At 54.1% G+C, this 27,019-nt stretch overlaps 1 protein-coding gene and 1 long non-coding RNA gene across 4 annotated transcripts in view; one reads left to right on the plus strand and one right to left on the minus strand.

The window, feature by feature from the left end:
- LOC129393573 (uncharacterized) overlaps positions 1-27,019 on the plus strand; it is a 54,008-nt gene that overhangs the window by 8,468 nt on the left and 18,521 nt on the right. The gene's annotated exons all lie outside the window — the stretch shown is intronic.
- LOC117978183 (protein FAM240C) lies at positions 3,511-12,398 on the minus strand. Its single transcript, XM_055096486.1, has 2 exons — positions 12,253-12,398; positions 3,511-5,222 (listed from the first exon to the last, which is right to left on the minus strand). Exons 1-2 carry the CDS (start codon positions 12,396-12,398, stop codon positions 5,096-5,098), a joined length of 273 nt encoding a protein of 90 aa, XP_054952461.1. The 3' UTR covers positions 3,511-5,095.

The raw sequence follows: 27,019 nt of genomic DNA on the forward strand, positions 1-27,019 counted from the left end.
ATGGCTGCATGCGACCTCTCGGGGGGCATCAGCTGCTGTCTAGCTGGGGCTCCGTTACTTCTGTTCTTCAGGTCTGGTGCCTTTTTATGCCATTGCATATGGAATTGTTTAACAGTTTCATTTTTAAATTGTTCATAGAAATATAGGAAGATAATTGAATTTTGTACTTGATCAGATATCCTGCAACCTGACTAGATTCACTGAATCATTTTCAGTAGTTTGTTTTGTAGATTACATAGGGTTTTCTCAACACATAATCATGCTTGCAAATAATGGCTTTCTTCCTCTCTTTTTCCCCTCCCTCCCCCCATCTTTCTTTCTGATTTTTATGCCCTCTGTTTCCTTTTCTTGCCTTATTGCATTGGCTGGGACCCCCAGTACAGTATGGAACAGAAGTGTCAAAAGTGGCCCTAAGTATGGGTCACTTTTAGTTTAGTTTTAGTTGTTAGTTTTCTATAAATGTATTTAATCAGATTGTGGAAAGTCCCCATTATTTCTGGTTTGCTAAGAATTTTGTCATAAGTACCTACTGAATCTTTCTTTCCTGCTACTGTAGTCTTGGGGTTTTCTTTGTGGGAAGGTTTTTATGTACAACTTTAATTTCTTTAATAGGGATAGGGTTATTTGCAGCTTCCCCCTTATTTCCAGTATTTCAAGAACAGGCAATTTTAATGTTACATTGTGACAATCAAGACAAACCCTGGTTTCTAATAGAGAAATGGCAGGTGTCTGGTTGGGGACAGCCAACGTGCACAAGGGTCCCAGAACGTTTCATTGTGCCTGAAAGTGAGGGAGCTCTCCAGGACGAATGGGGCCTGTCGAGAAGACAAGGAGCCAGTTTGAAAGAGGTGGCATTGGTGAAATCTGGGACAACCTGAGCATCCAAAAGAATGAGGCCCATAGTTAACTGGGATACATCTAATCCATTTACATCCATGAATCCACAATGACACTCTAAGAAAAGAGAAAGCCTGAAAAACTCATCTCAGGCAGATCTCAAACCAACTCTTTATTTTGAATATTGGCAGCCAGAGGGAAAAATCGAACATTATCTTGTTTTGTGCTAGAAAGAGGATGCCAGTATAACCAAATGGCACTAGGTATGAGGAAAGACCTTTAAAAAGGAATGTTGGGCCGGGCATGGTGTCTCATGCCTATAATCCTAGCACTTTGGATTACAGTGTTAGGGAGGCCGAGGTGGGTGGATCAGCTGAGGTCAGGGGTTCGAGACCAGACTGGCAACATGGCGAAACCCCATCTCTACTAAAAATACAAACTTTAGACAGGTGTGGTGGCCCACGCCTGTAATCCCAGCTACTTGGGAGGCTGAGGCAGGAGAATTGCTCGAACTCAGAAGGCAGAGGTTGCAGTGAGCCGAGATCGCACCATTGCACTCCAGCCTGGGCGACAGAATGAGACTCGGTCTCAAAAAAACAACAACAAAAAGGAATGCCGGCCCATAAATGTGAATGAGTGACTGAGTTAGAAAAATCATCTTTTCCAAACACCACTGAAATCATGGACTAGGACAAGGTTAGCCCATGAGTGTTTAGACCAGTGAGGTGAGCAGCTGCTGGGGACAGGACCCTTGTCTGGTATCGGTGGCAGGGAAGGCTGTGAGCCTCCCCTCGTGTGGGCATCAGCCTCAGCCTCCCAGTGAGGGTCACCCAGGGAGCATATCTCCTGGTGAGAAGTGCAGGAGCTTCACATTCCCTGGATACGTCCCAGCCGAAATGTTCACCGTGAATCCGGCAACCTGTGGAGCTGATTTCCATTTCTAAGGAATGAGGGGGGATGAGGAAGAAACCCCCAGGACAGCACCGACAGTCCCCGCGGGGACCTTTCCCGGACACCCGGCCTTCTCGGTGGCGAGGCAGGTGGCGGAACCGACAGGCCCGGCGAGAACCTTTCCCGGACACCCAGCCTTCTCAGCGGCGAGGCAGGTGGCGGCACCGACAGGCCCGGCGGGGACCTTTCCCGGACACCTGGCCTCCTCGGCGAGGCAGGTGGCAGAACTGGTTCCATGTCTGATCTTCCTTAGACAAACCTGCCTTCAGAGGAAATTGTGGACAACTGGAGAAACTGGAAAATGTACTAGATATTGGCTGATATGAAGCATATATGTTTTGTTAAGTATGATAATTCGATTTTGGCTCTGTAGGGAAAGGCTCTTATTTTAAAAAGATGTGCACTAGAGAAAAAGGAAACAGCATGTAGCAAATACATCCACGATGTCCTCCTGGTTTAATTGGTTCTGTGGCCTCGGTTTCTGCCTTCCTGATGGCACCTCCGTGACTGGAGCTCAGACCCCGGCATCAGACCGGCCTCCGCAGGGAGGAGCTGCGGTGCCCAGGCCAGGCCAGGAAGCACCATGGCCCACTGCCTGGGCCTCACCTCACGAACGCCAAGCACTGTGGCGGGCACAGGCGGAGCCTGGCGGCCTCACGCCCACACCAGCAGCTCCTCCCTCAGCCCCTCGCCCGCCGCTCCCAAGTCCGGCAGTTCTGGAGCACGGGAAGCTCTCTGGGAGTTGCTGGGCAGCAGGACCTGGTCTGAGATGACTGAGTCTGCCCAGGTCTTCACGCGCGTAACTGAGCGTGAGCGTGTCTGAGTCTTACCGCAGAAACATTAAAATGCTTGGTGACAGGTGTTAGGAGACTTCTGGGATCTGCACTGTAGCACTTCTCTAAAACTGGGAATATTCTGAGTCTCAGAGCTTGTTTGGATGAGGAATCCTGGGGCCCGATTCTAGACCTGAGGCACCAGCAGCAAAGGATGTGGCCCAGCCCCGGAGCCCCAAGCAGCTCGGCCGGGAGTGCACCCTCCTCCCTTCCCAACCCAGTCGCAGTCAGTTATGAAAAAGGAACAGTGCATGATTCCAAAGTTATATTTAAACGCCAACTGCGTTGAATTTGGCAACATTTGACAGAAGTTATGGAAAGCCTTTCAAAGATTTAGCAGGACAAAAACAAACTAGCAAGCGAGCATTATTGTGTGCTTTAAAAGTAAACAGGCTTGAGCAATGGTGTCTGTTTTAGAAAACTGACGAGCCTCGCAGGTGGATCATGGGAGTGCCTGCAATTACTGGGTATTCAACCAAGGTCCCCTCCGGTCTGTGCCTCATACAAACAATGGGTATTCCACTGAAATTCAGCTCCTGGAGCAAAGATTTCAGAAATGCCCTCCGTACACCAGGTGAATTGCAAAGGGGCCAGGTGTGAGAAGGGACTCCGGGCTCAGAGCCCTGGGGGCTGGCGTCCCTCTCCTCTCCTGGAAAGCCGGCCCAGCCATCCCTCTTCCCCTTGCCCCTCTCCTACCCTCCCTGGTCTCCTTCTCTCCCTGTCTCTTTTCTGCACTGGGCGCCTTCCAGCCTTGGGAGCTGGGCCCAGCTTTCCCTGAGGATTAATGACAAAACAGAGTGAAGATGTGGCTGGCAGACTGCCCGCTGCCCCTGTGGCCGGGACCTCTGCTGTCAATGGGAAGGTGACTGCATTGTTGGAGAGTAATTGGGTCATGAGGCAAGCAGGAGGGGGTGGCTGTTCTGGAAGGTTCTGCAGGGCCAAACTGTGATGAAGATTGCAGCATGAATATGCTCTTCCATCTCCCCAAAAGTCCAGTCTGACACCTCAGTTTATTACGGTGTTGACAGTAATAGTGTTCTGAGGATATCATCAGATAAAATCACTCCTCTGCAGCCTGGGGCTTTGCAAAGATTAGCGAGTGGTTTCTGTTCATGAACTATCTTCAGGGCTGTTAATCGCCTCCCTCACTCCCTGCAAATCCCTGAGTCACTAGCGGTGAGGGTGGGGCCCAGTGCTGACCTGTGACCCCAGCCCTGGACATCTCCATGGCCAGCGTTGCGAGGGCCCTGGCTGCGCTTCTGCCCACTGACTGGCAGACCAGGCATCCAGGCACCCGGGCTTTGTGTCAGGTTCCGATCCTTCTTTCTGCACGTGCTGTCTGTGCAGTAGTTCATGGTCAGCCCCAGAAATGCGCACTCGAGATGGCGTGGGCCTGCGTGGAGTCTGCACGTGGCACAGCAGGGACCTGGCTACGCGATCCTCTCGTTAGTGCTTTGTTGGGTTACCCATGACCTGCAAAGCTGGGGCTAATTTCCTTGTCTTTGACAACTTGACCAGAAGGTCCAAACAAAACAGAACCGAACTGCATCAACATCTACGACGGGGGAGATGATGTGAGATTCCACAGCAGCCCCAGCCAGCTGAGGCCCCAGCGCTTCTGTGTTCCTGAGGGCTGATCCCTGCGGCTATAAAAGAGCGCATACAAGGTGTGGGGTGCGGGTACAGGTGTCAGAACCGGCCTTGGCTGCAGCCGAGAGCACCGTCCTCTGTCCAGGAGACCGCCCCAGGTTCTTGACCGTCTGGCCTCTGGGCAGTGTGGCGGCCCCTCTCCCTCCCTCTGACCTGTCCAGCGTGGTTGCAGCTTGCAGTGGGGCTCCCAGGGCTCATGCTGAGCATCAGGAGGTGAATCTCGGCTCCAATAGCCCTCGTGGCCTTGGGAGATGCTGCCCTTTCTAAACCTGAACTTTTTCAAGTGTAAAAATGAGGATATTTAATTTTCTGAGATGTTTCAGGTACTAAATATGAAATAATTAAAGGAATTTTGGAAAAGGACAAAGCTTTATGCAGTATAAGGAATGTCCTGAAGTTGAAACTTATGTACATATTTTGATCAAAGGTGAAATAAAATTGCATTTAAATCTGCAAATCGGAGGTGGTCAGGCAGCTGAAGAGTCCTTGAGATGCAGCAGTTTCTTTACATGGCTTGTTGCAAGTCGGTAACATCATGGCAAGTGTTTACTACGTAGAAACCTTAAAGACAGGAAGGAAATTTAGCACGAAACATTCAATCCAATTGACTTAGGTTTTATTGGGCACCAGAGGTGCGCTAGAGAACCCTGGGACTCTGCTGCAGCGTGGACCCCGAGGTGGGATTATTACGGGGTCAGCGAGGTGCGGGCCATTTCCATGATGAAGATCCTGTGAACTCTGGCGTGGATGCTTGGACCCCACGCGTGGTGTTCCTTCTCCATGACCCTCCGGAAGCTCATGCAGAGTCTGGAGCTCGTGGGCCCTCAGGCCGCCTTCTTGTCCTTGGTGTGGAGGGACTCAGTGGCCTCTGGGACCCTGTCTGGGCATCTCCCTGGGCCCTGCAGCATCTTGTTCCTCCCCTCCAGCTGCTCAGCCCATCCCACGCGGAGCCTGGGGCAGGGCGATAATTTCGGCATTGTGAGTCAAACTCTCGGGACTGAGTGACGGCCAAGCCCGTGTCTCTCAGCACCTGGGCACCTGTGAGAGCAGGAGTATGACACTCCCTGCCGGGGGTGGGGGTGTCACTGCGTCCCTGGCCAGCCGGCAGCTGTGACCTTGCTGGGTCTCCCAGGGCCCTGGGATCTCGTGGCCGGCCTTGGCTCAGGCTGCTGCCCAGTGGTTGGGGGGGGTGGGGCGCGTCTCACTCAGGACCCTCCTCACAGGAGAGGAAAAATGCCTTCCCTGGGAAGCAGCCTGGGCCCCCAGTTCTGGAAGCTTCTGAGCCCCAGAGAGACTGTGCCTGAGCTTGAGCTCTTGCAGCCTCTGTCTCTGCTCTGCTCACGGAGAGGCAGGTGCCCTCGCAGGACAGGGCGGCCTCTGTGGCTGCCTAGGGCCCGCCTGCCTCCCTGCACCCTGCCTGGCTGCCTGTGGGTGCCCACTTCCTTCTCGCTTGCCTGCCCGCCTCACCTGCCCAGCCTGGCCACAGTGGACGGTGCTATGTTGTGATCTCAGCCCCACGCACGGGCGGACCTGGCGGCAGGAATGGCCTGGTCAGAGTGGTCCAGGCTCCCCGAGACCTGGGCAGATCCCCACCTGCCCGCAGCTGCCGCTTCCTTCAGCCTCAAGTGCTTTTGGCTTTAGAAGTTGGAGAGTGGGGTGGGTGCCCGGCTCCAGCCAAGGGTGAGCTGTGTCCATGAGGACACTTGTCCCAGATGCTCAGGACCCAGATGACGATGGTGCTGCTGAGTGGCAGGCAGTGTACCCCGGACGGCTGGGCCCCACGGTGATGGTCCCCAAGCAACAGCTATGTTCACCCTTGCCAGGCCATGGCTGCTGACTGGTGGGGCCCAGGGCAGCTCCATGCATGAGGGGGTCAGCTGGGCAGGATGTCAGCAGCTGCTGCGGTCCCACAGACTTGGCGCCTCCGGGCCTGGAGTCCTCGGCCCTCACAGCCGGCCGCCCATCCCAGAGAGGCTGCCAGGACAGCCAGCCCCATGGTGGTGGAAGCAGCGGCCCCTGTCCCTCTACAGGGGACCGTGGGGTCCCGAGCCAGGGGCTGCGAATGGCCGGTCTCCCACATGGGCCAGCTCCTCTCTCATGGCGGCTTCCTGGGGTGGGCCTGGCCCTTGGGCTCACACCAGCACACGGGACCCTCTCAGCTCTCTGGGCTTCATGCGGGGAGGAAAGTTAGGCTACTCTCTAAAGGGAACCCTAAGAGTGACCTCCTTAAAAGCAGTGGTTGGCCTCGTGGCCTGGGTAGAACCGGGCTGTGTGGGTGGATGGAGAGGGGTTGTGCAACTGGAGGCCCCTGAGAGAACGCTGGTGCCTGCCTTGGACACCAACCTCCACCTCAGGGGCCAGAGGAGGCAGCGTGGACACACAGTCCCGGGGCCTGAGCCCACTCCTGGGACCTGCACCCAGGCAATGGCCAGAGGACACCAGGGCACATGGCACATGCAGGCACACGCAGAGGCACGTGGAGGCACACGTAGGCACACACAGGCACACGTCCGGGAAGCACAGGGCGGGGATGAGGCAGGGCCTGTGGGGCAAGCACTCGGTGGTTGGGGGGGCCTCTCCTTCACCATCGTCTGCCGAGTGCCTGCGTGGTGCTGGGCTCTGTGCTGGGTCCATGTCTGTAGTTGGGTAGCTGGTGAGTGGGGAGGGGCACCCCCAGGCTCTGTGGGACCGCCTCGGGCTGCTGAAGGGGTACCACGGCTCTCTTGCTCGGGGCCTGAGCACCGAGGGCTGCCTGGAGCCTCTGGAAGCTCCTGCTGTGTGCCGGCCAGTGTCTTGCGGCAAATGAGGAGCTCTGCTCCCCACCCAGCTGTCCCTGAGCAGTGGCTACACCCTGGGTCGGCTCAGGGTCACCCACTGAGCACCCATAGACCCCTGGCCTTGGCCCTAGGAGAGAAAGGCGTGCTGGCTTGGTATCTGCCTTCCTGAGCAAGTCTGCTAGGAGGGGGAAGGGCACAAGTACAGATACGTCACTCAAGGGCAGTGACCTCAGAAAAACAAGCCAGAGAAAGACATTTCCTCCTGGAAAAGTTCCTGTGATCCTGGACGGAGTGTCAGGGAGATGGCGGGGGAAGGGGGTGTGGGTGAAGGGGGTGTGTGGGTTGGAGTGTGGGTGAAGGGGGTGTGTGTGTTGGGGTGTGGGTGAAGGGGGTGTGGGTGTTGGGGTGTGGGTGAAGGGGGTGTGGGTGTTGGGGTGTGGGTGAAGGGGGTGTGTGTGTTGGGGTGCGGGTGAAGGGGGTGTGGGTGTTGGGGTGCGGGTGAAGGGGGTGTGGGTGTTGAGGTGCGGGTGAAGGGGGTGTGGGTGTTGAGGTGCGGGTGAAGGGGGTGTGGGTGTGTGTGTTGGGGTGCGGGTGAAGGGGGTGTGTGTGTTGGGGTGTGGGTGAAGGGGGTGTGTGTGTTGGGGTGCGGGTGAAGGGGGTGTGGGTGTTGGGGTGCGGGTGAAGGGGGTGTGGGTGTTGAGGTGCGGGTGAAGGGGGTGTGGGTGTTGGGGTGCGGGTGAAGGGGGTGTGTGTGTTGGGGTGTGGGTGTTGGGGTGTGTGTGTTGGGGTGTGGGTGTTGGGGTGTGTGTGTTGGGGTGTGGGTGAAGGGGGTGTGTGTGTTGGGGTGTGGGTGAAGGGGGTGTGTGTGTTGGGGTATGGGTGTTGGGGTGTGGATGAAGGGGGTGTGGGTGTTGGGGTGTGGGTGAAGGGGGTGTGTGTGTTGGGGTGTGGGTGAAGGGGGTGTGTGGGTTGGGGTGTGGGTGAAGGGGTGTGTGTGTTGGGGTGTGGGTGAAGGGGTGTGTGTGTTGGGGTGTGGGTGAAGGGGTGTGTGTGTTGGGGTGTGGATGAAGGGGATGTGGGTGTTGGGGTGTGGGTGAAGGGGGTGTGTGGGTTGGAGTGTGGGTGAAGGGGTGTGTGTGTTGGGGTGTGGGTGAAGGGGGTGTGTGGGTTGGGGTGTGGGTGAAGGGGTGTGTGTGTTGGGGTGTGGGTGAAGGGGTGTGTGTGTTGGGGTGTGGGTGAAGGGGGTGTGTGTGTTGGGGTGTGGGTGAAGGGGGTGTGTGTGTTGGGGTGCGGGTGAAGGGGGTGTGGGTGTTGGGGTGCGGGTGAAGGGGGTGTGTGTGTTGGGGTGTGGGTGTTGGGGTGTGTGTGTTGGGGTGTGGGTGTTGGGGTGTGTGTGTTGGGGTGTGGGTGAAGGGGGTGTGTGTGTTGGGGTGTGGGTGTTGGGGTGTGGATAAAGGGGGTGTGGGTGTTGGGGTGTGGGTGAAGGGGGTGTGTGTGTTGGGGTGTGGGTGAAGGGGGTGTGTGTGTTGGGGTGCGGGTGAAGGGGGTGTGGGTGTTGGGGTGCGGGTGAAGGGGGTGTGTGGGTTGGAGTGTGGGTGAAGGGGTGTGTGTGTTGGGGTGTGGGTGAAGGGGGTGTGTGTGTTGGGGTGTGGGTGAAGGGGTGTGTGTGTTGGGGTGTGGGTGAAGGGGGTGTGTGGGTTGGGGTGTGGGTGAAGGGGTGTGTGTGTTGGGGTGTGGGTGAAGGGGGTGTGGGTGTTGGGGTGTGGGTGAAGGGGGTGTGTGGGTTGGAGTGTGGGTGAAGGGGTGTGTGTGTTGGGGTGTGGGTGAAGGGGGTGTGTGGGTTGGGGTGTGGGTGAAGGGGTGTGTGTGTTGGGGTGTGGATGAAGGGGGTGTGGGTGTTGGGGTGTGGATGAAGGGGGTGTGGGTGTTGGGGTGTGGGTGAAGGGGGTGTGTGGGTTGGAGTGTGGGTGAAGGGGTGTGTGTGTTGGGGTGTGGGTGAAGGGGGTGTGTGGGTTGGGGTGTGGGTGAAGGGGTGTGTGTGTTGGGGTGTGGGTGAAGGGGGTGTGTGTGTTGGGGTGTGGGTGAAGGGGGTGTGTGTGTTGGGGTGCGGGTGAAGGGGGTGTGTGTGTTGGGGTGCGGGTGAAGGGGGTGTGGGTGTTGGGGTGCGGGTGAAGGGGGTGTGGGTGTTGAGGTGCGGGTGAAGGGGGTGTGGGTGTTGGGGTGTGGGTGAAGGGGGTGTGTGTGTTGGGGTGTGGGTGAAGGGGGTGTGTGTGTTGGGGTGTGGGTGTTGGGGTGTGTGTGTTGGGGTGTGGGTGTTGGGGTGTGTGTGTTGGGGTGTGGGTGAAGGGGGTGTGTGTGTTGGGGTGTGGGTGTTGGGGTGTGGATGAAGGGGGTGTGGGTGTTGGGGTGTGGGTGAAGGGGGTGTGTGTGTTGGGGTGTGGGTGAAGGGGGTGTGTGTGTTGGGGTGCGGGTGAAGGGGGTGTGGGTGTTGGGGTGCGGGTGAAGGGGGTGTGGGTGTTGGGGTGCGGGTGAAGGGGGTGTGGGTGTTGGGATGTGGGTGAAGGGGGTGTGGGTGTTGGGGTGCGGGTGAAGGGGGTGTGGGTGTTGGGATGTGGGTGAAGGGGGTGTGTGGGTTGGAGTGTGGGTGAAGGGGTGTGTGTGTTGGGGTGTGGGTGAAGGGGTGTGTGTGTTGGGGTGTGGGTGAAGGCGTGTGTGTGTTGGGGTGTGGATGAAGGGGATGTGGGTGTTGAGATGTGGGTGAAAGGATTGGGTGAAGGGAAGTGGGTTTTGGGATGTGGGTGTTGGGGTGTGGGTGAAGGGGGTGTGTGTGTTGGGGTGTGGGTGAAGGGGGTGTGTGTGTTGGGGTGCGGGTGAAGGGGGTGTGGGTGTTGGGGTGTGGGTGAAGGGGGTGTGGGTGTTGGGGTGCGGGTGAAGGGGGTGTGGGTGTTGAGGTGCGGGTGAAGGGGGTGTGGGTGTTGGGGTGTGGGTGAAGGGTGTGTGTGTGTTGGGGTGTGGGTGAAGGGGGTGTGTGTGTTGGGGTGTGGGTGAAGGGGTGTGTGTGTTGGGGTGTGGGTGAAGGGGTGTGTGTGTTGGGGTGTGGGTGAAGGGGTGTGTGTGTTGGGGTGTGGATGAAGGGGATGTGGGTGTTGGGGTGTGGGTGAAGGGGGTGTGTGGGTTGGAGTGTGGGTGAAGGGGTGTGTGTGTTGGGGTGTGGGTGAAGGGGGTGTGTGTGTTGGGGTGTGGGTGTTGGGGTGTGGATGAAGGGGGTGTGGGTGTTGGGGTGTGGGTGAAGGGGGTGTGGGTGTTGGGGTGCGGGTGAAGGGGGTGTGTGTGTTGGGGTGCGGGTGAAGGGGGTGTGTGTGTTGGGGTGCGGGTGAAGGGGGTGTGGGTGTTGGGGTGCGGGTGAAGGGGGTGTGGGTGTTGGGGTGCGGGTGAAGGGGGTGTGGGTGTTGGGGTGCGGGTGAAGGGGGTGTGGGTGTTGGGGTGCGGGTGAAGGGGGTGTGGGTGTTGGGATGTGGGTGAAGGGGGTGTGGGTGTTGGGGTGCGGGTGAAGGGGGTGTGGGTGTTGGGGTGCGGGTGAAGGGGGTGTGGGTGTTGGGGTGCGGGTGAAGGGGGTGTGTGTGTTGGGGTGCGGGTGAAGGGGGTGTGTATGTTGGGGTGCGGGTGAAGGGGGTGTGGGTGTTGGGGTGCAGGTGAAGGGGGTGTGGGTGTTGGGGTGCGGGTGAAGGGGGTGTGGGTGTTGGGGTGCGGGTGAAGGGGGTGTGGGTGTTGGGATGTGGGTGAAGGGGGTGTGTGTGTTGGGGTGTGGGTGAAGGGGGTGTGTGTGTTGGGGTGTGGGTGAAGGGGGTGTGGGTGTTGGGGTGTGGGTGAAGGGGGTGTGGGTGTTGGGGTGTGGGTGAAGGGGGTGTGGGTGTTGGGGTGTGGGTGAAGGGGGTGTGTGTGTTGGGGTGTGGGTGTTGGGGTGTGGGTGAAGGGGTGTGGGTGAAGGGGGTGTGGGTGAAGGGGGTGTGGGTGAAGGGGGTGTGGGTGTGGGTGTTGGGATGTGGGTGTTGGGGTGTGGGTGTGGGTGTTGGGATGTGGGTGAAGGGGTGTGTGTGTTGGGGTGTGGGTGAAGGGGGTGTGGGTGTTGGGGTGTGGGTGAAGGGGTGTGGGTGAAGGGGGTGTGGGTGTTGGGGTGTGGATGAAGGGGATGTGGGTGTTGGGGTGTGGGTGAAGGGGGTGTGGGTGTTGGGGTGTGGGTGAAGGGGGTGTGGGCGTTGGGGTGTGGGTGAAGGGGGTGTGGGTGTTGGGGTGTGGATGAAGGGGATGTGGGTGTTGAGATGTGGGTGAAGGGGGTGTGGGTGTTGGGGTGTGGGTGAAGGGGGTGTGTGTGTTGTGGTGTGGGTGAAAGGGGTATGGGTGTTGGGGTGTGGGTGAAGGGGGTGTGTGTGTTGGGGTGTGGGTGAAGGGGGTGTGGGTGTTGGGGTGTGGGTGAAGGGGGTGTGGGTGTTGGGGTGTGGGTGTTGGGGTGTGGGTGAAGGGGTGTGGGTGAAGGGGGTGTGGGTGTTGGGGTGTGGGTGAAGGGGGTGTGGGTGAAGGGGGTGTGGGTGTTGGGGTGTGGGTGAAGGGGGTGTGGGTGTTGGGGTGTGGGTGAAGGGGTTGTGGGTGTTGGGGTGTGGGTGTTGGGGTGTGGGTGAAGGGGGTGTGGGTGTTGGGGTGTGGGTGAAGGGGGTGTGGGTGAAGGGGGTGTGGGTGTGGGTGTTGGGATGTGGGTGTTGGGGTGTGGGTGAAGGGGGTGTGGGTGTGGGTGTTGGGATGTGGGTGAAGGGGTGTGGGTGTTGGGGTGTGGGTGAAGGGGTGTGGGTGTTGGGGAGTGGGTGAAGGGGGTGTGGGTGTGGGTGTTGGGGTGTGGGTGAATTGTCCGTGGGCATTGGGGTGTGGTGTTGCCTGGATAGTGATGTTTGATCTGGGCTCCTGGTCTCACAGTTAGCAACGTGGTGTCTTGTCATTTCCCACCTACTGTTCCGAGCGTGATCACTAAGGTGAGTGAATGGCTGTCAGTTTGCTCCTGGATTGACTCCTTTCACAGGCCTGGAGCTGAGGGGTTTCATGGTGGGCTGAGGGCCAGGGCTGTGTCAGGGCACACTGGTGGCGGGGCTGTGCCCCTGGGTGGCGAGCGCGGCTCAGGCATAGGGGTCCCCGATGCACTGCACACCCCGACTCACTTGTTCAGAGCGCTTCTGCGAACCCTCATGTCCTCGTTCTGCAGGTGTCTTGCGTGATGCTCGATTTTTTTCTCCCAAAACATCTTTATCCCGTCTGAATCGTATGCTAGTCTTCCAGGATTCTTAAGAGTGAGGCTTTTATTCATGTTCTGGAAAATAAAAAGTGGAGAAGAGCTCAGCCACCTTATGCCATTCCCGTTGACGAGTTTGTGCTCCAGCACCCGGATGGCAGAGGAGCTGGCTCAGCCTGGAGCGTCGTGGTCCCCGCCTTCCTGGCGTGTGGGGGATGGCGGAGGCTGCCCTCTGAGACTCAGGCCTCAGGTGGCTCCCGGCCAGCTCCTAAACGCTCTACTGGCTCCATCTTCTGGAGCAGTCTCCTGGGTTGGCAGAAGTAGAAATGGAGGGCAAATTCCATTTTGGGCTTTTAGTCATTTTAAAATCTAAGCAATGATGCACTTCTAACTCTCTGTGTGTTAGTGTGGGTGATCCGCAGTCCCACCAGCGAGGTGAGTGTTTCTTGGATGGGGCTGTGGCTTCTGTGCCAGGTGAGTCCATCCCTTGTTTTTGAGACAGGGTCTCATTCCCATCGCCCAGGCTGCAGTGCAGTGGTGCGATCTCCCCTCACTGCAGCCTTGACCTCCTGGACTCAAGTGATTGTCCCACCTCAGCTTCCTGAGTAGCTGGGACTATAGGTGTGCACCACCATGCCCGGCTAATTTTTGTATATCTTGTAGAGATTGGGTCTTATTATGTTGCCCAGGCTGGTCTTGAGCTCCTGGGCTTAAGCAATCTTCCTGGCTCAGCCTCCCAAAGTGCTGGGACTACAGGTGTGAGCCAGCGTGCCCAGCTCAGTTGGCCTCTCTCGACACCTGGTTATTGGGTACCTTTTGGTTTGAAATATATAAACCCAGCAGTGGGGTTAAATGTGGCAGGTTACACTGAAAAACTTCAGCTCTGCTATTTGATGTAATATGCTAAAGTGAGGCTGACTGAAATGTTTACTTTCCAATTATTTTGGACTCGTGCATCTACGGGACACCAGCAGTCTTAGAATATCAATCTACAGCCATCAAGAATGTCCAAGGCCGGGCGTGGTGGCTCATGCCTGTAATCCCAGCACTTTGGGAGGTCAAGGCTGGCAGATCACTTGAGCTCAGGAGTTAAGAGACCAGCCTGGCCAACATGGTGAAACCCTGTCTCTACTAAAAATACAAAAATTAGCCGGGATTGGTGGTGGGTGCCTGTAATCCTAGCTACTTTGGAGGCTGAGGCAGGAGAATCGCTTGAACCCGGGAGGTGGAGGTTGCAGTGAGATGAGATTGCAGCACTGTACTCCAGCCTGGGTGACAGACTCCATCTCAAACAAACAAACAAACAAAAAAAGAATGTCCGTGACAAAGGGAAAGTGTCGACAGCAGCAGCCTTTTCTGGAGCCCTCCTCCGGATTTCACCGAGCAGTGGGAGCCCGGCTCTGGGTCAGCTCTCCCTGGGACGCGTGGAGCCTGGGTCTCTGGGCTGTGCCTGTCCTGGCCTGGCTCCAGGTCTCCGTAGATGGCCCTGCTGTGTGCTTGAGGATGGGGTTTACACAAGGGAGCCAGGGCCACGTTTCGGGGTGCAAGGCAGTGGGTCTCGGAATGAATGAGGCATCCACTGTTCTGGGGCTGCCTGAGCCCCTAAGCCGCTGTCCGGCGAGCTCCTCGGGGCCTATGGGGTGGGCAGAGCCATTTCTGCAGCCCTGGCTGGCTCCCTCGGGGCACTTTGTTCTTCAGCTTGGCCTTGCTTGGCCTTGGAGGCATTTCTCTTTCCCCGCCCCCCGCTCTTCTCTCTTGCTGGGGAAGAACACAGGGTGGCAGGAGCGTGGCCCGAGAGGAAAACCAGGCAGCTGAGACCCGCGGGCTCGTTTCCTGCAAACACATCACCTGCTTCAGGTGGAGAGGGTGAGGGTGCCTTCTGGAGCTCGGCTCAGGTTGCAATGAACAGGTGCTGGGGACTCCTTCGAGGAGCTTGATGTGACCCCTGGCTGGGGGCTTCCAGCTGCAGAGGCGCGGGCGCTGTGGCCTGCGCAGCCTGTTGTGATGTGGGTGCTGGGCGCTTTGCTGGGGAGCTGCCCCTGGAGGGCCACAGAAATCGCCCATCGATGCCACGCCCTTTGTTCCAGAAACTTAGACATGCAAAGTTGATCATGAAGGGACTGAACTCAGCCACGCCTGCCTGTGCTGAGGATGCTGGCGCGAATTCAGTGAGTGAAAACTCATCCAATGAGGAGGGTGGGATGCACGGAACCCACCAGTCAGGGCCGGGCCCAGCTGCTTCCCCGGAACTTCGCACCTCCTCTGGTGTCTGGGCAGATGCCTCCCGGAGTGAAGCCGGGGCTGGTGTCAGATTCAAACCGAGTAACAGCTGGAAAACATCTGACAGCTGAGACCTGGCTGTTCTTGGCAGGGGCTTCAGAGAGCAGCGTGGGCGTTAGAGCTTTTGCTCTTAGGACACTTAGCCCCCAAAGGCAGCCCTTTAAACCCTCATGGGACAAAAACAAACCAGCAGCAAAAGGGAGAACCAGCAAACCAGCAGACAGAAGAAACAGACACGCGGCCGGGCGTGGTGACTCAGGCCTGGAATCCCAGCACTGTGGGAGGCCGAGGCGGGCAGATCACGAGGTCAGGAGATCCAGACCAGCCTGACTAACACGGTGAAACCCCGTCTTCACTAAAAATACAAAAAATTAGCCGGGCGTCGTGGTGGGCGCCTGTAGTCCCAGCTACTCGGAAGGCTAAGGCAGGAGAATGGCGTGAACCCGGGAGGCGGAGGTTGCAGTGAGCCGCGATCATGCCACTGCACTCCAGCCTGGGGGACAGAGCGAGACTCCATCTCATAAACAACAACAACAGCAACAAAACAAAACAACAATGACAACAACAGACACACAAAGGGGTGCGTGTTGTGAGGCAGGTGATGGAGACACTCTCCCCCCGCAAAGGTGTTGACGGCAGGAATCCCAGTGGGAAAACAAAATTACAAAGTTCAATTCCCCCAGCGAAATGCGAGTGGGCTCACGTCTTGTGCCAGATACATCACATACTCTGTTCACCTTTTGGGGGCCCCCAAATGCAGCGCCAATCTCTCAAGCAAGGACAGCGCGTGTCACATCACAAAGAGCTTACTTTTCCAACCATTTCTCAGTGACGGGCAGGTTTTCCTGTCTCTGTTGAGGGTCCTCAGCCTGTCCTCTCCGGGGTGCACGCCTGTATCTCGCCTGCCGCTGTCTGTTACATGGGCTCAGTGACACGCACGCTTGGCGTCGGTTCAGTCCCAGAAAGACGCGCTGCCCTCTGTCTGGGCACCGTCCCTGGCAGAGCTGTCCGTCCGGAGGGCAGCTGTTGGCAGCATGGGAATCTGGAGGACGGCCAGCTGGGCCTCCTCTGCCCTCAGCCCCCATCGGGACTGTTTTTTTCTTCTTTCGACGGCTGCTCCCAGGAAACCTCGTGGGTGGGAGGGAGCATTGTCTGGGGAGGGGCGTCGGGGCACCTAGGAGTCCCGGGTTTTGCCCAGGCCTGCGTCTCAGGAATGGCGGCCTTTGCACTTACTGCAGGCGAAATGTATATCACAAAACGACGATGCAGACACACTCAAGGCAGGTGTGGAAATGCTTAGGGTCTCTCTGCCCCACCCATACATGGGTTTACGTATTTATTGTGAGGAGCTGGCTCTCGCGGTGACAGGCGCTGAGAGGTCTTGGGATCTGCCATCTGGGACCCAGGAAAGCCTGCGGTGTCAGTCAACCCGACTCTGAGGGAGGTTGGTGTAAATTCCAGACCTTGGTCCAGAGACGGTGAGATGAGGCGTCCTGGAGCAAGCAGGAAGGAAGGCAGGCGAGCAGGAGCCATTCCTCCTTCCTCCACCGCGGCCCCTTCAGGCCGTCAGAGGATTGGATGACGCCCAGCACACGGGGGTCACCGCGTCCGGAAACACCCTCCCAGCCGCACCCAGAAACGCTGTCCCAGCCGCCGCCCTGGTGCCATCAGGTAGATGCACAAAGTGAAGCCCCCAGGCTTTGTCCTGGACGGGGTTCCTCTCCCAGGCTCCATCCCTCCAGGCCTCAGGGAGCCGGCAGCAGGGCCGGCCCAGGGCCAGCCTCCGTGATCTCGCTTCAGTCTCCCGGGTCACTTGCTTCTTTATGAGGTTTCCAAGTCATTGATAGTTTCAGGTGAAAGCTTTTGGGAAATTTTCGTTTACTATCATAAAGCAGACGGTACACTTATTTTTTATATTATCCTTCACAGTTTTTTTTTTTTAAACTGGAGTTCTGTGGGTGTCATCAGTGGATTGGGAGCTGTTCGTGATTTCCCGAGTCCTGGCGTGTGCTCAGGACACCTTGATCCGTGGCTCCCTGCGAACTGGGCTTAGGCCTCAGGACGCGCCGGGACGTGCTGCAGCGCACAGAATGCACAAGGTGGAAAGACGGCGCTCAGGCAGCGGGGGTGGAAGACGCCGGTGAGAACCAGCAGCTGCTTCAGAAAAACCGCTGCGTGCAGCACCGATGGGAGGAAGCCACCTAAAAACGGAAAGGAATAGCCCCAGGAGAGGCGTCTCCAGCAGGACTGCGTTTTTGTAAAGCCCGTGGTGGCCTCCCCAGGTCCTGTGCGCGAGCGCCCCGGGGATTCCCCACCTGCTCTGGAGCCGAGAGGCCAAACCAACCAGCAATCACAACACCGGCCTACACTTCAAAACTTGTCCTTCCAGGCCCCTTCCTTCTGACGTGTGTGCGGAGGCACTAAATTGTTTTGAAGGTTACTTAGAGCAGTACCAATTTATTGTATGGGATGGTATAATGGCATTCGATGGCATAAAATACTACATGCCTTTATCATCCTTGTTATATTTTATTACAACGCTTAATTTTCCATTGAAATATGTATGACAGCAATTTTGCTGCATAAAAGAGAATTTTGTATTTTAAAAGTATGACTTTCCCTTGAGAGATAACGTAATGCCTTTGAACGAGGCAGGAGCCCTGCACGATGGCTGTACATGTGGAGGCAGCGGGTGAAGCCTCAATCCTGTCACCTGCTCCGTAAACAAGCACTCGATGGGCTGGAGCACACACGAAGCTTCTCTGCAAACTTTGGCTTCCCACTCGGATTTTCAGCAGCACACGGCCATTGTTAATGAGATGCTAAATGTTCTACCCTCAGAGCTGCGCCCCTCGATGACAGAGAAGGAATAGAAAGTAAGGTTTGATTGAATGGCATTTAGTTATCCATGCTCGCCATGTTTAAACACCTCAGGCAGGGGTGGAGGGGGCTCCCTCTTCCTTTTTACACTTTGACTTTTTGGCTTGGACACTTGATGTGGCTCTGTGACAGTCCTGAATGGCTTCATTCCTGGTGACTGCCTGTGGACGTGCTCCTGCCAGGCTCACCTCAGAGGAAGCAGAGGTCACTGAGGTGTGCAGTCACTAGAGCTGTGGATGACTTCAGCCCCCAGGGCCCAGAGTACATGTTTGCCAAAATGTGGAGGCAACATGCATGACCCTGAACACCAACTGAGAGTAAGATGGAGACCAAGAGCAACCAGCAGGAGTTTGACCTCTGGATCGAGCCATGCCTGAAGCCTCCCCTTTTTGAACTGTCCAGTTAATGAGAGTTCATTTTGTCCCTTTTTTGCATAAGTGCGTTTTGGCTGATTTCCCTCACTCGTAACCAAAGCTTTTTGATGCAGAGATGGTACTGGATGTGGGTCTGTTCACATCACAAGCTTCAAAGGGGCAATGAGCAGAGTTAAGTGTCTCCTGGCTGGAGAGGGTTGAAGCTTTGTCATGAGGTAGGAAGACTCCTGCCAGACCTCAACCTGGCAGGTGATAGCCCGTGGGGATCCCGACAGCTATGCATTCCCAGAGAAAGGGCAGCTCAGGGGAGTTTGTGGTTTGGAGAGAAATGGTGCGTCCAGCTGATGTCAGAGGAGACAAGGACGAGCTCCAGCCCCAGTTAGGTTCCGGGAGTGCACAGCCCACACTCCTGGGTGTGAGCAGGACGGGAGCCTGGAGCCAGGGCCAGCATTGACCCACAGTTAGGTTCCGGGAGTGCATGGCCCACACTCCTGGGTGTGAGCAGGACGGGAGCCTGGAGCCAGGGGTCCTTCCAGTCCATGACAAGGAGGCTGGGCTTGCTCTGAACAGAGCCGGAGGCCAGACTGGCTTGAATGGGGGAAGAGGAGCAGCGGCCGGAGAAGTGTGGGGGTTGGGCGGGGTCGGAGGGCTTCCGAAGGGCTGACCGCATCTCTTAGAAAACAAGCGGAAACAACGCGGGACCCACTAGGAGCAGGTGTTTGTCCCGGCCTTGGAAGCGGTGCTGGGACCCTTACTCAGGTCAGCAGGCCCGGGAGGCCATGGCCCCCATGGCTCCTGACTCAGAGCTGGACGAGGTTCTACGGTTCCAGGGTAGGATCGGTCCCTCCCACCATTTGTGCAGAGCCAGGGGCCTGCGAGACCCAGAAGAAAGCTGTGCCCTTGCTCCTGGCGGCTTGTCCCAAGTGGGCGGCTCTGGGCCTGGTCGCCCAAGGGCTTTGCGGCTGACATGCTTCTCTCCATGGCGCCCTGGGACCTGCCCTGCTTAGCACCATTCCCTAGGTAACGGGGGGACCTGGGGTGTGCTGCCAGGAGCAGGCGGAGGAGCAAGCCCCCTCTTCCCAGGCTCCACCCTTTAGGCCCTGACTGGGAATGGTGCTCCCCGGTGTGGCCGTTGTCTCCTCAGCCTGGGGAGCAGGCCCTCTCTCCGGATGGCCGAAGCGTGTCCCTCAGAACTAAGCTCTGGCCAGGCAGACCTCTGTCCCCATGTCTGTTTATGAACCTGCACTGGGACCAGAAGTTAAGAATCCAAGCATTCAAAATAAAAGCGGTAAAAAAATTTCCTAAACTTAAGAAACTGCACATTTTCTGGAACGCACAGTTAGGACGGGTTTATGAGGGGCAGTGTAAAGCGTGTTGCAAAGCCCCCAAAACCTAAAAAGGACCCAGAAAGTATTGACTGCATCCTCCTGGATATAATCTATGTGCGTTGCAAGCGCTAACACCGCCTGGCCAGCGAGAATGGCTGCTCGCACATCCTGTGGGCTTTATGATTTACTCTCATAGAAAAGACACACATATCTAAAAACACATATCACCAGCAGAGTTAATCACCTGTTGGACACACAATGCTGCCGCACACCCCAGATCTGGAGCCGCCTCCAGGTCTGCAGAGCCTGGCGGGGTCAGAGGCATCCATCTCTTCAAATGACGCTTTCTCATAATTCAACAGCCTTCAGCCTATGAACAATAATTTAGTTTTTGTAAAGAATAAAAAACACATCTTTTTATAAATTTGTTGAAAGGTAAAGTTCATTTTTTTTCTCATTCCCCTCTTTTCTTTCCATCTCTTCTTGATGATTATTTTTTGAGGTTACTTTAATCCAGGATTAAATACAGCAATTAGAAAATAACATGCATTAAATCTTACAGTATATTAGAGAAGATAGTCAAAATTAATAAAAGCAGAAAGAGTCCTCTTTTGTAAAGAAAAAATGAAGAAACTAATAGTCTAGAAATATGCATATGCATTTAGTGCATAAAAATGGAAAATGGAGGGTAATTCCGTGCAAGCTGGACACCTTTATTTGAATAAGTTTAGTAATGAAAAAGGGCCAACCTATTTTATTTTAAGATGAGGATTCAGGGGGACTGGAGGGCCGTGGGCACCTGTGTCTTCCAGAGGCAACCCCGGAATGAGTTTGTTTCCATTTCTTGCAGCAGCTGGCTTAGCTAACCACACAATCTGAAAGATGCCTGAAGGCAGTTAAACAGTCCTCACCTATTCAGCCGTAATTCACCCCATTAGGTGACAGGTCCGACCCGAAGGACCTGGAGAGGCTCTCACAGTCATCACATCTTCTTTTTGGCCAGTTGAGAGCTGGCTCCGACTCGGAGGCGTAGGGGGCCCTGCACAGACCCAGGGGAGCTGCTGGGATGGAGCCCACCTCAGGGGTCTGAGACGTTGCTTCAGACTCGCCTTTCAACGGAACATGCTGGGCTGACAGCCTTGTGGTTTGCCTGACTTTGAATCGGGTCTGTTTGGCATATTTGCTTAGAGACCTAGTCTTGAAGAGTTCGATGGTTTGGCTTCAGAAATTGTTTTAGAATATTTTCGAATAGGACAGAGTGATCAAGGGAAAAATGCTGAATAGGAAACACTACCATGTAAACGTGGAATCTTTTAAAGAGCTAAAATATTAAAGTACTCAAACAATATGAAGATGTTTGATTTACTTATTTTCACACATACAAGATGTGTGTGTATTTGTGAGTATATGTGTATCTGTGTGCATTCCTGTGTGTGTGCACCTGGGTGTGCACACCTGCGTATCTCTAAGCACCGTTCTAGCTGTGGGGAAATAGCAGTGAACAATAGTCTTGCCCTCCTAAAGGGAGAGAGAAATAGGAGAAACGGGTAAGGAGCCTGGTACGGATCGAGTGATAAACGCTGTGGAGAGCGAAGCAGAGGGGCTGGGGTCCCGGAACCCCAGGCAGGGTCCACACTGAAGTTTTAAATTTAGGGGATCGGGAGGGTTATTTTGGTCAAATAGGAGGGGAACCTGCAGGAGCTACTGTGCTCTGGACGAGGAATGAGGCTGGCAGGCCTGGCCGGGGCATCCAGCTCTGTGGACCTGAAGCTTCCGTGACGGTGGCACTCATTTAGGGATGACAAGCCTTAGAGCCAAAGGTGGAGGTGAGCGCGAGACCAGGTTGAGCAAAGCCCCATCGGCCACGAGGCTTCCTAGAGGGCAGGGGGACTGGAGGACACAGGAGCATGAGGGCAGGAGCCCTGAGAACAAGGGGCCATGCTGGCGGGCGAAGATGCGGCTGATTGTCTGGGAAGGGGAGGCCAGTGCTGGGTGAGGGCGTGAACCTGCGTGCCCTTACATTTTGTGGTAGCCATATTTACAAAAACGAAACAGTAACCGGTAAAATTCCTGCTGCCGATGTATTTTACTGAACTCAGTATATCAGAACAACTATCCACTCACCCTGAAATCAATGCGACACATCTTTGGACATTTGAGACTCTATGCCACATACCAAGTCTCTAAAATCCAACTCGTATTATACATCTATAGCCCCCGCCCCATTCAATCCAGGGCAGCATTGCAGTGCCGTGGCCCCGAGTCCACACTGCAGTGCTGCGGCCAGTGGCCTCCAGCAGCCCACATCAGAGCCTGGGTGCTGACGTCCTGGCAGGAGGAACTGGAGGCGCCAAAAGGAAATGCCTTCTTCAGTAGGGGAGTGTCCCCCGCCCCACTGCTCTGGGAACAGCTGCAGGCAGGTTCCCTCTCTCCAAGCACTCTCAGACAGTGTTGTGATGAGACCCTTGTCACAGGTATTTGTGGGGACTCTGTGTCTTCTAGGAAAGGCTCCCGGGTCGTGGTCTCCCTGACAAGAGTCCTGCACTATGCAGGTTGCTCTCCTGATCCTCAAATGTGTCCTGGAGCTTCCCCTGGACCCTGGACACCCCAGCACGTGGGTGAGCCGATGTCCAGTGCAGGCCACGCACGAAATGCATGCACAGTGGGAGCCAGTGGTCATCCTGGTCAGGGCCAGCCTGCAGTTACCCCTGCCTGGCAAATAAGACATGGAGGTCGGGAGGGCTGGTTCCCTACTCCTGGTCATGTCACGGGACATTCTGGAACTGAGGCTCCATGTCTAGAAGCAGTGCCTGCTGGTGTCCCTGTGAGCTTGGGGGCCCATCTTCCAGGCCAGTCCTTGGTTCCTGCATAATCATTATGATACTGCCTTTCTTCTTCATAATTTTATAGAGGCTGACTTTATTTTCATTTCTCTGGTATATTTTTTAAAAACAAAAAGCAAAGTAGAAAGAATAATGTAAGACAAATACCATTTGTTTTCTACCCGATAATATTCTGTAATAATTGTAACTGTCTTTTAACAAAATAAAAAACATGAACTGTTGCAGGCAAACCCCTCTGTCACCCTCCACTGTCTTTGCCATTTCTGATCTTTGCCAGAATTGTCTTTTAAAATTTTATTAGTGGTGAAATATGACAGTTTCCCACCTAAGATCGGAAGCAGCAGAGGGCTGCCTGTGCTCACCAGAGCCATTCACGATGGTGCCAGGAATCCTAGTCGGCTTACTCAGACAAGCAAAAAACACATCACGTTTGGAAAGAAAAGAGTGAGATTATCATTACTCACAGAGGGCATCATCATCTGTAGAAAATTCTGCATAACATGTAAACCAAAAATAAATTCTAAGCCCCCCAACAATCTAAACAGACCCCTCCCCTTGGCCGAGGGCATTCCACAGTTAACCTGAAAAAACAGCTCAGCCCATGATGGGAATGGGGTCGACGAGCCTCGTTATTCCCTCTCCCATTTGGAATTCAGGAAAAGCTGACTAGCATTAATATCAACACAGATCTCTTAAGTCTGAGAAGAAACATTTACAGTCTATACCTGGAGGCTTCATTTGCATGATAAAACCTTGGTCTCTACAATCCCCTATCATAACCCAGACACTCCCTTCTATTGATAATAACCAATTGCCAATCAGAAAATCTTTAAATCTTAAATGACCTGGAAGTCCCCTACTTAGAGTTGTCCCACCCTTCGAGATGAAACCAACGTACATCTTACATGTGTTTGATTGATGCCTCATGTCTCCCTAAAAGGTAGAAAACCGAGCTGCCCCCGACCACCTGAGGCACATGTTCTTGGCATCTCCTGAGGCTGCGTCACAGGACATTGGCCACTCTCTTTTGGCTCAGAATAAATCTCTCCAAATACTTTACAGAATTTGACTCTTCATTGACACAAAAAAATGCCTAGAACTAAGAGGGAAGTTACCAAGGCTGAGGATACGCAGAACAACTGTTTCTATAAACTTGCAATGAACAATTGGGAATTTACATTTAAATATCATTTATAAAGTCATCAAAATATGGAACATTTTGAGAAATATTTGATAAATATTTTTAAGACTTGTAAAATGAAAACTAGAAAATATTGCTAAGATAAGTTTTAAAAGACCTAAATAAACAGAGAGGAAAACCATGTTCATGGACCAGATGACTGGATATTTGGATGGTGTCTCTCTCCTTAAATTAATCTGTTGAAAGCAATCCCAATAAAATCTCAGTAGGTTTTTTGTTTTGTAATTAACATCAATTTTCAGCTGCTTCTTAAATTCATAGAAAATAGCCAACAGGCTGAACAAAACTGGAAGGCTTACCTCATCTGATTTCAAGACTTCCTCTAAAGCAACCGCATTTGGTACTGTGGTATTGGCCTCAGATAGACACTCGGACCAAAGAGACAGAACAGAGCTCAGAAACAGGCCCATAGGTCCCACAGGTGTAGAGCTGACTTTTCAGCTGGGATGCCAGTGACTCTTGAGAGGAGCATGTGTGTGTTTTGTTTTTGCTCCTGGGATATTTCCTTTATTTCTTCTAAGCCTGGAAATGAAAAACACAATCAGGATCTAGTTAATCTATAGCAGGAAGTTTCTTAGAATATCTGGTCTAAAGGTGTAGAAAATCTGCATGGTTACTCATTCCTGAGTGTCTGCAGGGCTCTGGGCATTCAGCCAGGTGCTTTGCATGCATCTTCTATTGAATCCTCCCAACAACTCTGAGGACATTTCTGCAACCAATCCTTTTACAGGAGCCCAGAGACTTGTGCAGCTCGTTCTCCATCACATCCCAAACCTGTGTCAGAGCAGAGAGTTGGTGTCAGGCCTGCGACCTCTCAGTAGCCCCAAATGGACTCATTTCAATGATTAACAAGTTCAAAGAATCCCAGACAGGAGATCAGCTACTAGAATCTCAACAATTAACACCCTCACCTGGGTGCTTCATTTAAATGTTAATAGCCTTGCAGTAAAGCTGCACAGGAAGGCGGGGCAAAATCAAGCCTGCCAAACATAATTTAAAAAAGACCCCAGGAGATGTGTTTGAGGCTGACAGATTCTTCTGTGCACCCAAATTGCCTGTGAGCCCGTCATTTCCCGATCTCCATGGCATGAAGGGAGGCCTGCTCTTCTTAGATGCTTTAACAAGAGACTGGTGAAGGAAGATTAGGCGTGGAAATGGATCCTGTGTCTCAGTGGCCTTGAATATTTGAGTTGAAAACATAGTAAAACAAAAGAAGAGGGCTCCTCTCAGCATCCCCATCTTCCTTTTCTTACCTGGGATGAAGGGTATGATGTGCATTAACAAGAAACAGGAGGACCCTCCCCAGACACACCAAGGTGGGGGGTGCAGTATGAGGGTGCCACGAGGACCCTCCCCAGACACACCCAGGTGGGTGGTGCAGTACCAGGGTGCCACAAGGACCCTCCCCAGACACACCCAGGTGGGTGGTGCAGTACCAGGGTGCCACGAGGACCCTCCCCAGAGGCACCCAGATGGGGGGTGCAGTACCAGGGTGCATGGCTCATTTTTTTATTTTTTATTTTTTAGTATTTATTGATAATTCTTGGGTGTTTCTCGCAGAGGGGGATGTGGCAGGGTCATAGGATAATAGTGGAGAGAAGGTCAGCAGACAAACAAGTGAACAGAGGTCTCTGGTTTTCCTAGGCAGAGGACCCTGCGGCCTTTCGCAGTGTTTGTGTCCCTGGGTACTTGAGATTAGGGAGTGGTGATGACTCTTAACGAGCATGCTGCCTTCAAGCATCTGTTTAACAAAGCACATCTTGCACCGCCCTTAATCCATTTAACTCTGAGTGGACACAGCACATGTTTCAGAGAGCACCAGGTTGGGGATAAGGTCATAGATCAACAGCATCCCAAGGCAGAAGAATTTTTCTTAGTACAGAACAAAATGGAGTCTCCTATGTCTACTTCTTTCTACACAGGCACAGCAACAATCTGATCTCTCTTTCTTTTCCCCACATTTCCCCCTTTTGTTTTTGACAAAACTGCCATCGTCATCATGGCCCGTTCTCGATGGTCACTGTCTCTTCGGAGCTGTTGGGTACACCTGCAGAAAGGCTGTCACTTCACACTTGGAAGATTGCACAGCGGCCAGGCAGAGGGGCTCCTCACTTCCCAGACGGGTTGGCGGCCCGGCAGAGGCTGCAGTCTCGGCACTTTGGGACGCCAAGGCAGGCGGCTGGGAGGTGGAGGTTGTAGTGACCCGAGATCACTCCACTGTGTGTGATGGAGTCTCACTCTGTCACCCAGGCTGTAGTGCAATGGTGCGATTCTGCAACCTCTGCCTCCTGGGTTCAAGCAATTCTCCTGCCCCAGCCTCCTGAGTAGCTGAGATTACAGGCATGCACCACCACACCCAACTAATTTTTATTTTGTAATTTTAGTAGAGACAGGGTTTCACCATGCTCATCTCAAACTCCTGACCTCAGATGATCCACCCACCTTGGCCTCCCAAAGTGCTGGGATTACACAGGTGTGAGCCACTGCACCTGGCCTCATTTCTTAAATTTTTCAGTTATGATTTTTCTAACACATTCAGCCTCATATGATGTCCTAAGGCAATGTGCACCAGATAATTTATTGATTGGAAAATGTAGTAAAATGTTTTACTATATTTCAGAATAAGTAGATTCACAATGATAAAGTAAAAATATCAGGAATGGTCAATATTTATTTCACTAAACATCTTCTAGGAAATAGTATCTTGCAATTTGTGAACCTCGAATGTCTGAGACAGGTCTCAGTCCATTTAGAAAGTTGATTTTGCCGAGATTGAGGACACGTGCCTGTGACCCAGCATCAGGAGGTCCTGACAACGTGTGCACAAGGTGGTTGGGGCACAGCTTGGTTTTGTACATTTTAGGGAGACAGGAGACATCAATTCATATATGTAAGATGTACATTGGATCCATCCAGAAAGGTGGGGACAACTCGAAGCAGGGAGGGGGCTTCCAGGTCACAGGAACGTAAGAGACAAATGGTTGTATTCTTTTGAGTTTCTGATGAGCCTTTGCAAAGGAAGCAATCAGATATGCTTTTGTCTCAGTGAGCAGAAAGATGACATTGTCTAGAGTGGGAGGCAGGTTTGCTCTGAGCAATTCCCAACTTGACTTTTCCCTTTAGCTTAGTGATCTTCCGGCCCCCAAATTTATTTTCTGTTCACAAATTGATACTATTGTTGACCAAAAAACCCCCCAAACTCTGTAAAATATTTAAAGAGGTGTCTTCTGAGCCAATATGAGTGACCATGGCCCTGGGAACAGTCTCAAGAGGTCCTGAGAAAGTGTGCCCAGGGAGTTGGGTCACCGCTCGGTTTTATACATTTTAGGGAGACAGACGTTACAGGCAAAGACATAGATCAATACGTGGAAGGTGTAAATTGGTTCTGCCTAAAGAGGTGGGACATCTCCAACTTGGGGTGCTTACAGGTCACAGGTGGATTCAAAGATTTTCTGATTGACAATTGGGTGAAAGAGCTAAACATTTTTTTTTTTTTTTGAGATGGAGTCTCACTCTGTTGCCCAGGCTGGAGTGCAGTGGTGCGATCTCGGCTCACTGCAAGCTCCGCCTCCTGGGTTCACACCATTCTCCTGCCTCAGCCTCCTGAGTAGCTGGGACTACAGGCGCCCGCTACCACGCCCGGCTAATTTTTTGTATTTTTTAGTAGAGACGGGGTTTCACCGTGTTAGCCAGGATGGTCTCGATCTCCTGACCTCGTGATCTGCCCGCCTCAGCCTCCCAAAGTGCTGGGATTACAGGCGTGAGCCACCGCGCCCGGCGGAGCTAAACA

Source organism: Pan paniscus, chromosome 10, assembly GCF_029289425.2.
Source record: "Pan paniscus chromosome 10, NHGRI_mPanPan1-v2.0_pri, whole genome shotgun sequence".
Taxonomy (NCBI): domain Eukaryota; kingdom Metazoa; phylum Chordata; class Mammalia; order Primates; family Hominidae; genus Pan; species Pan paniscus.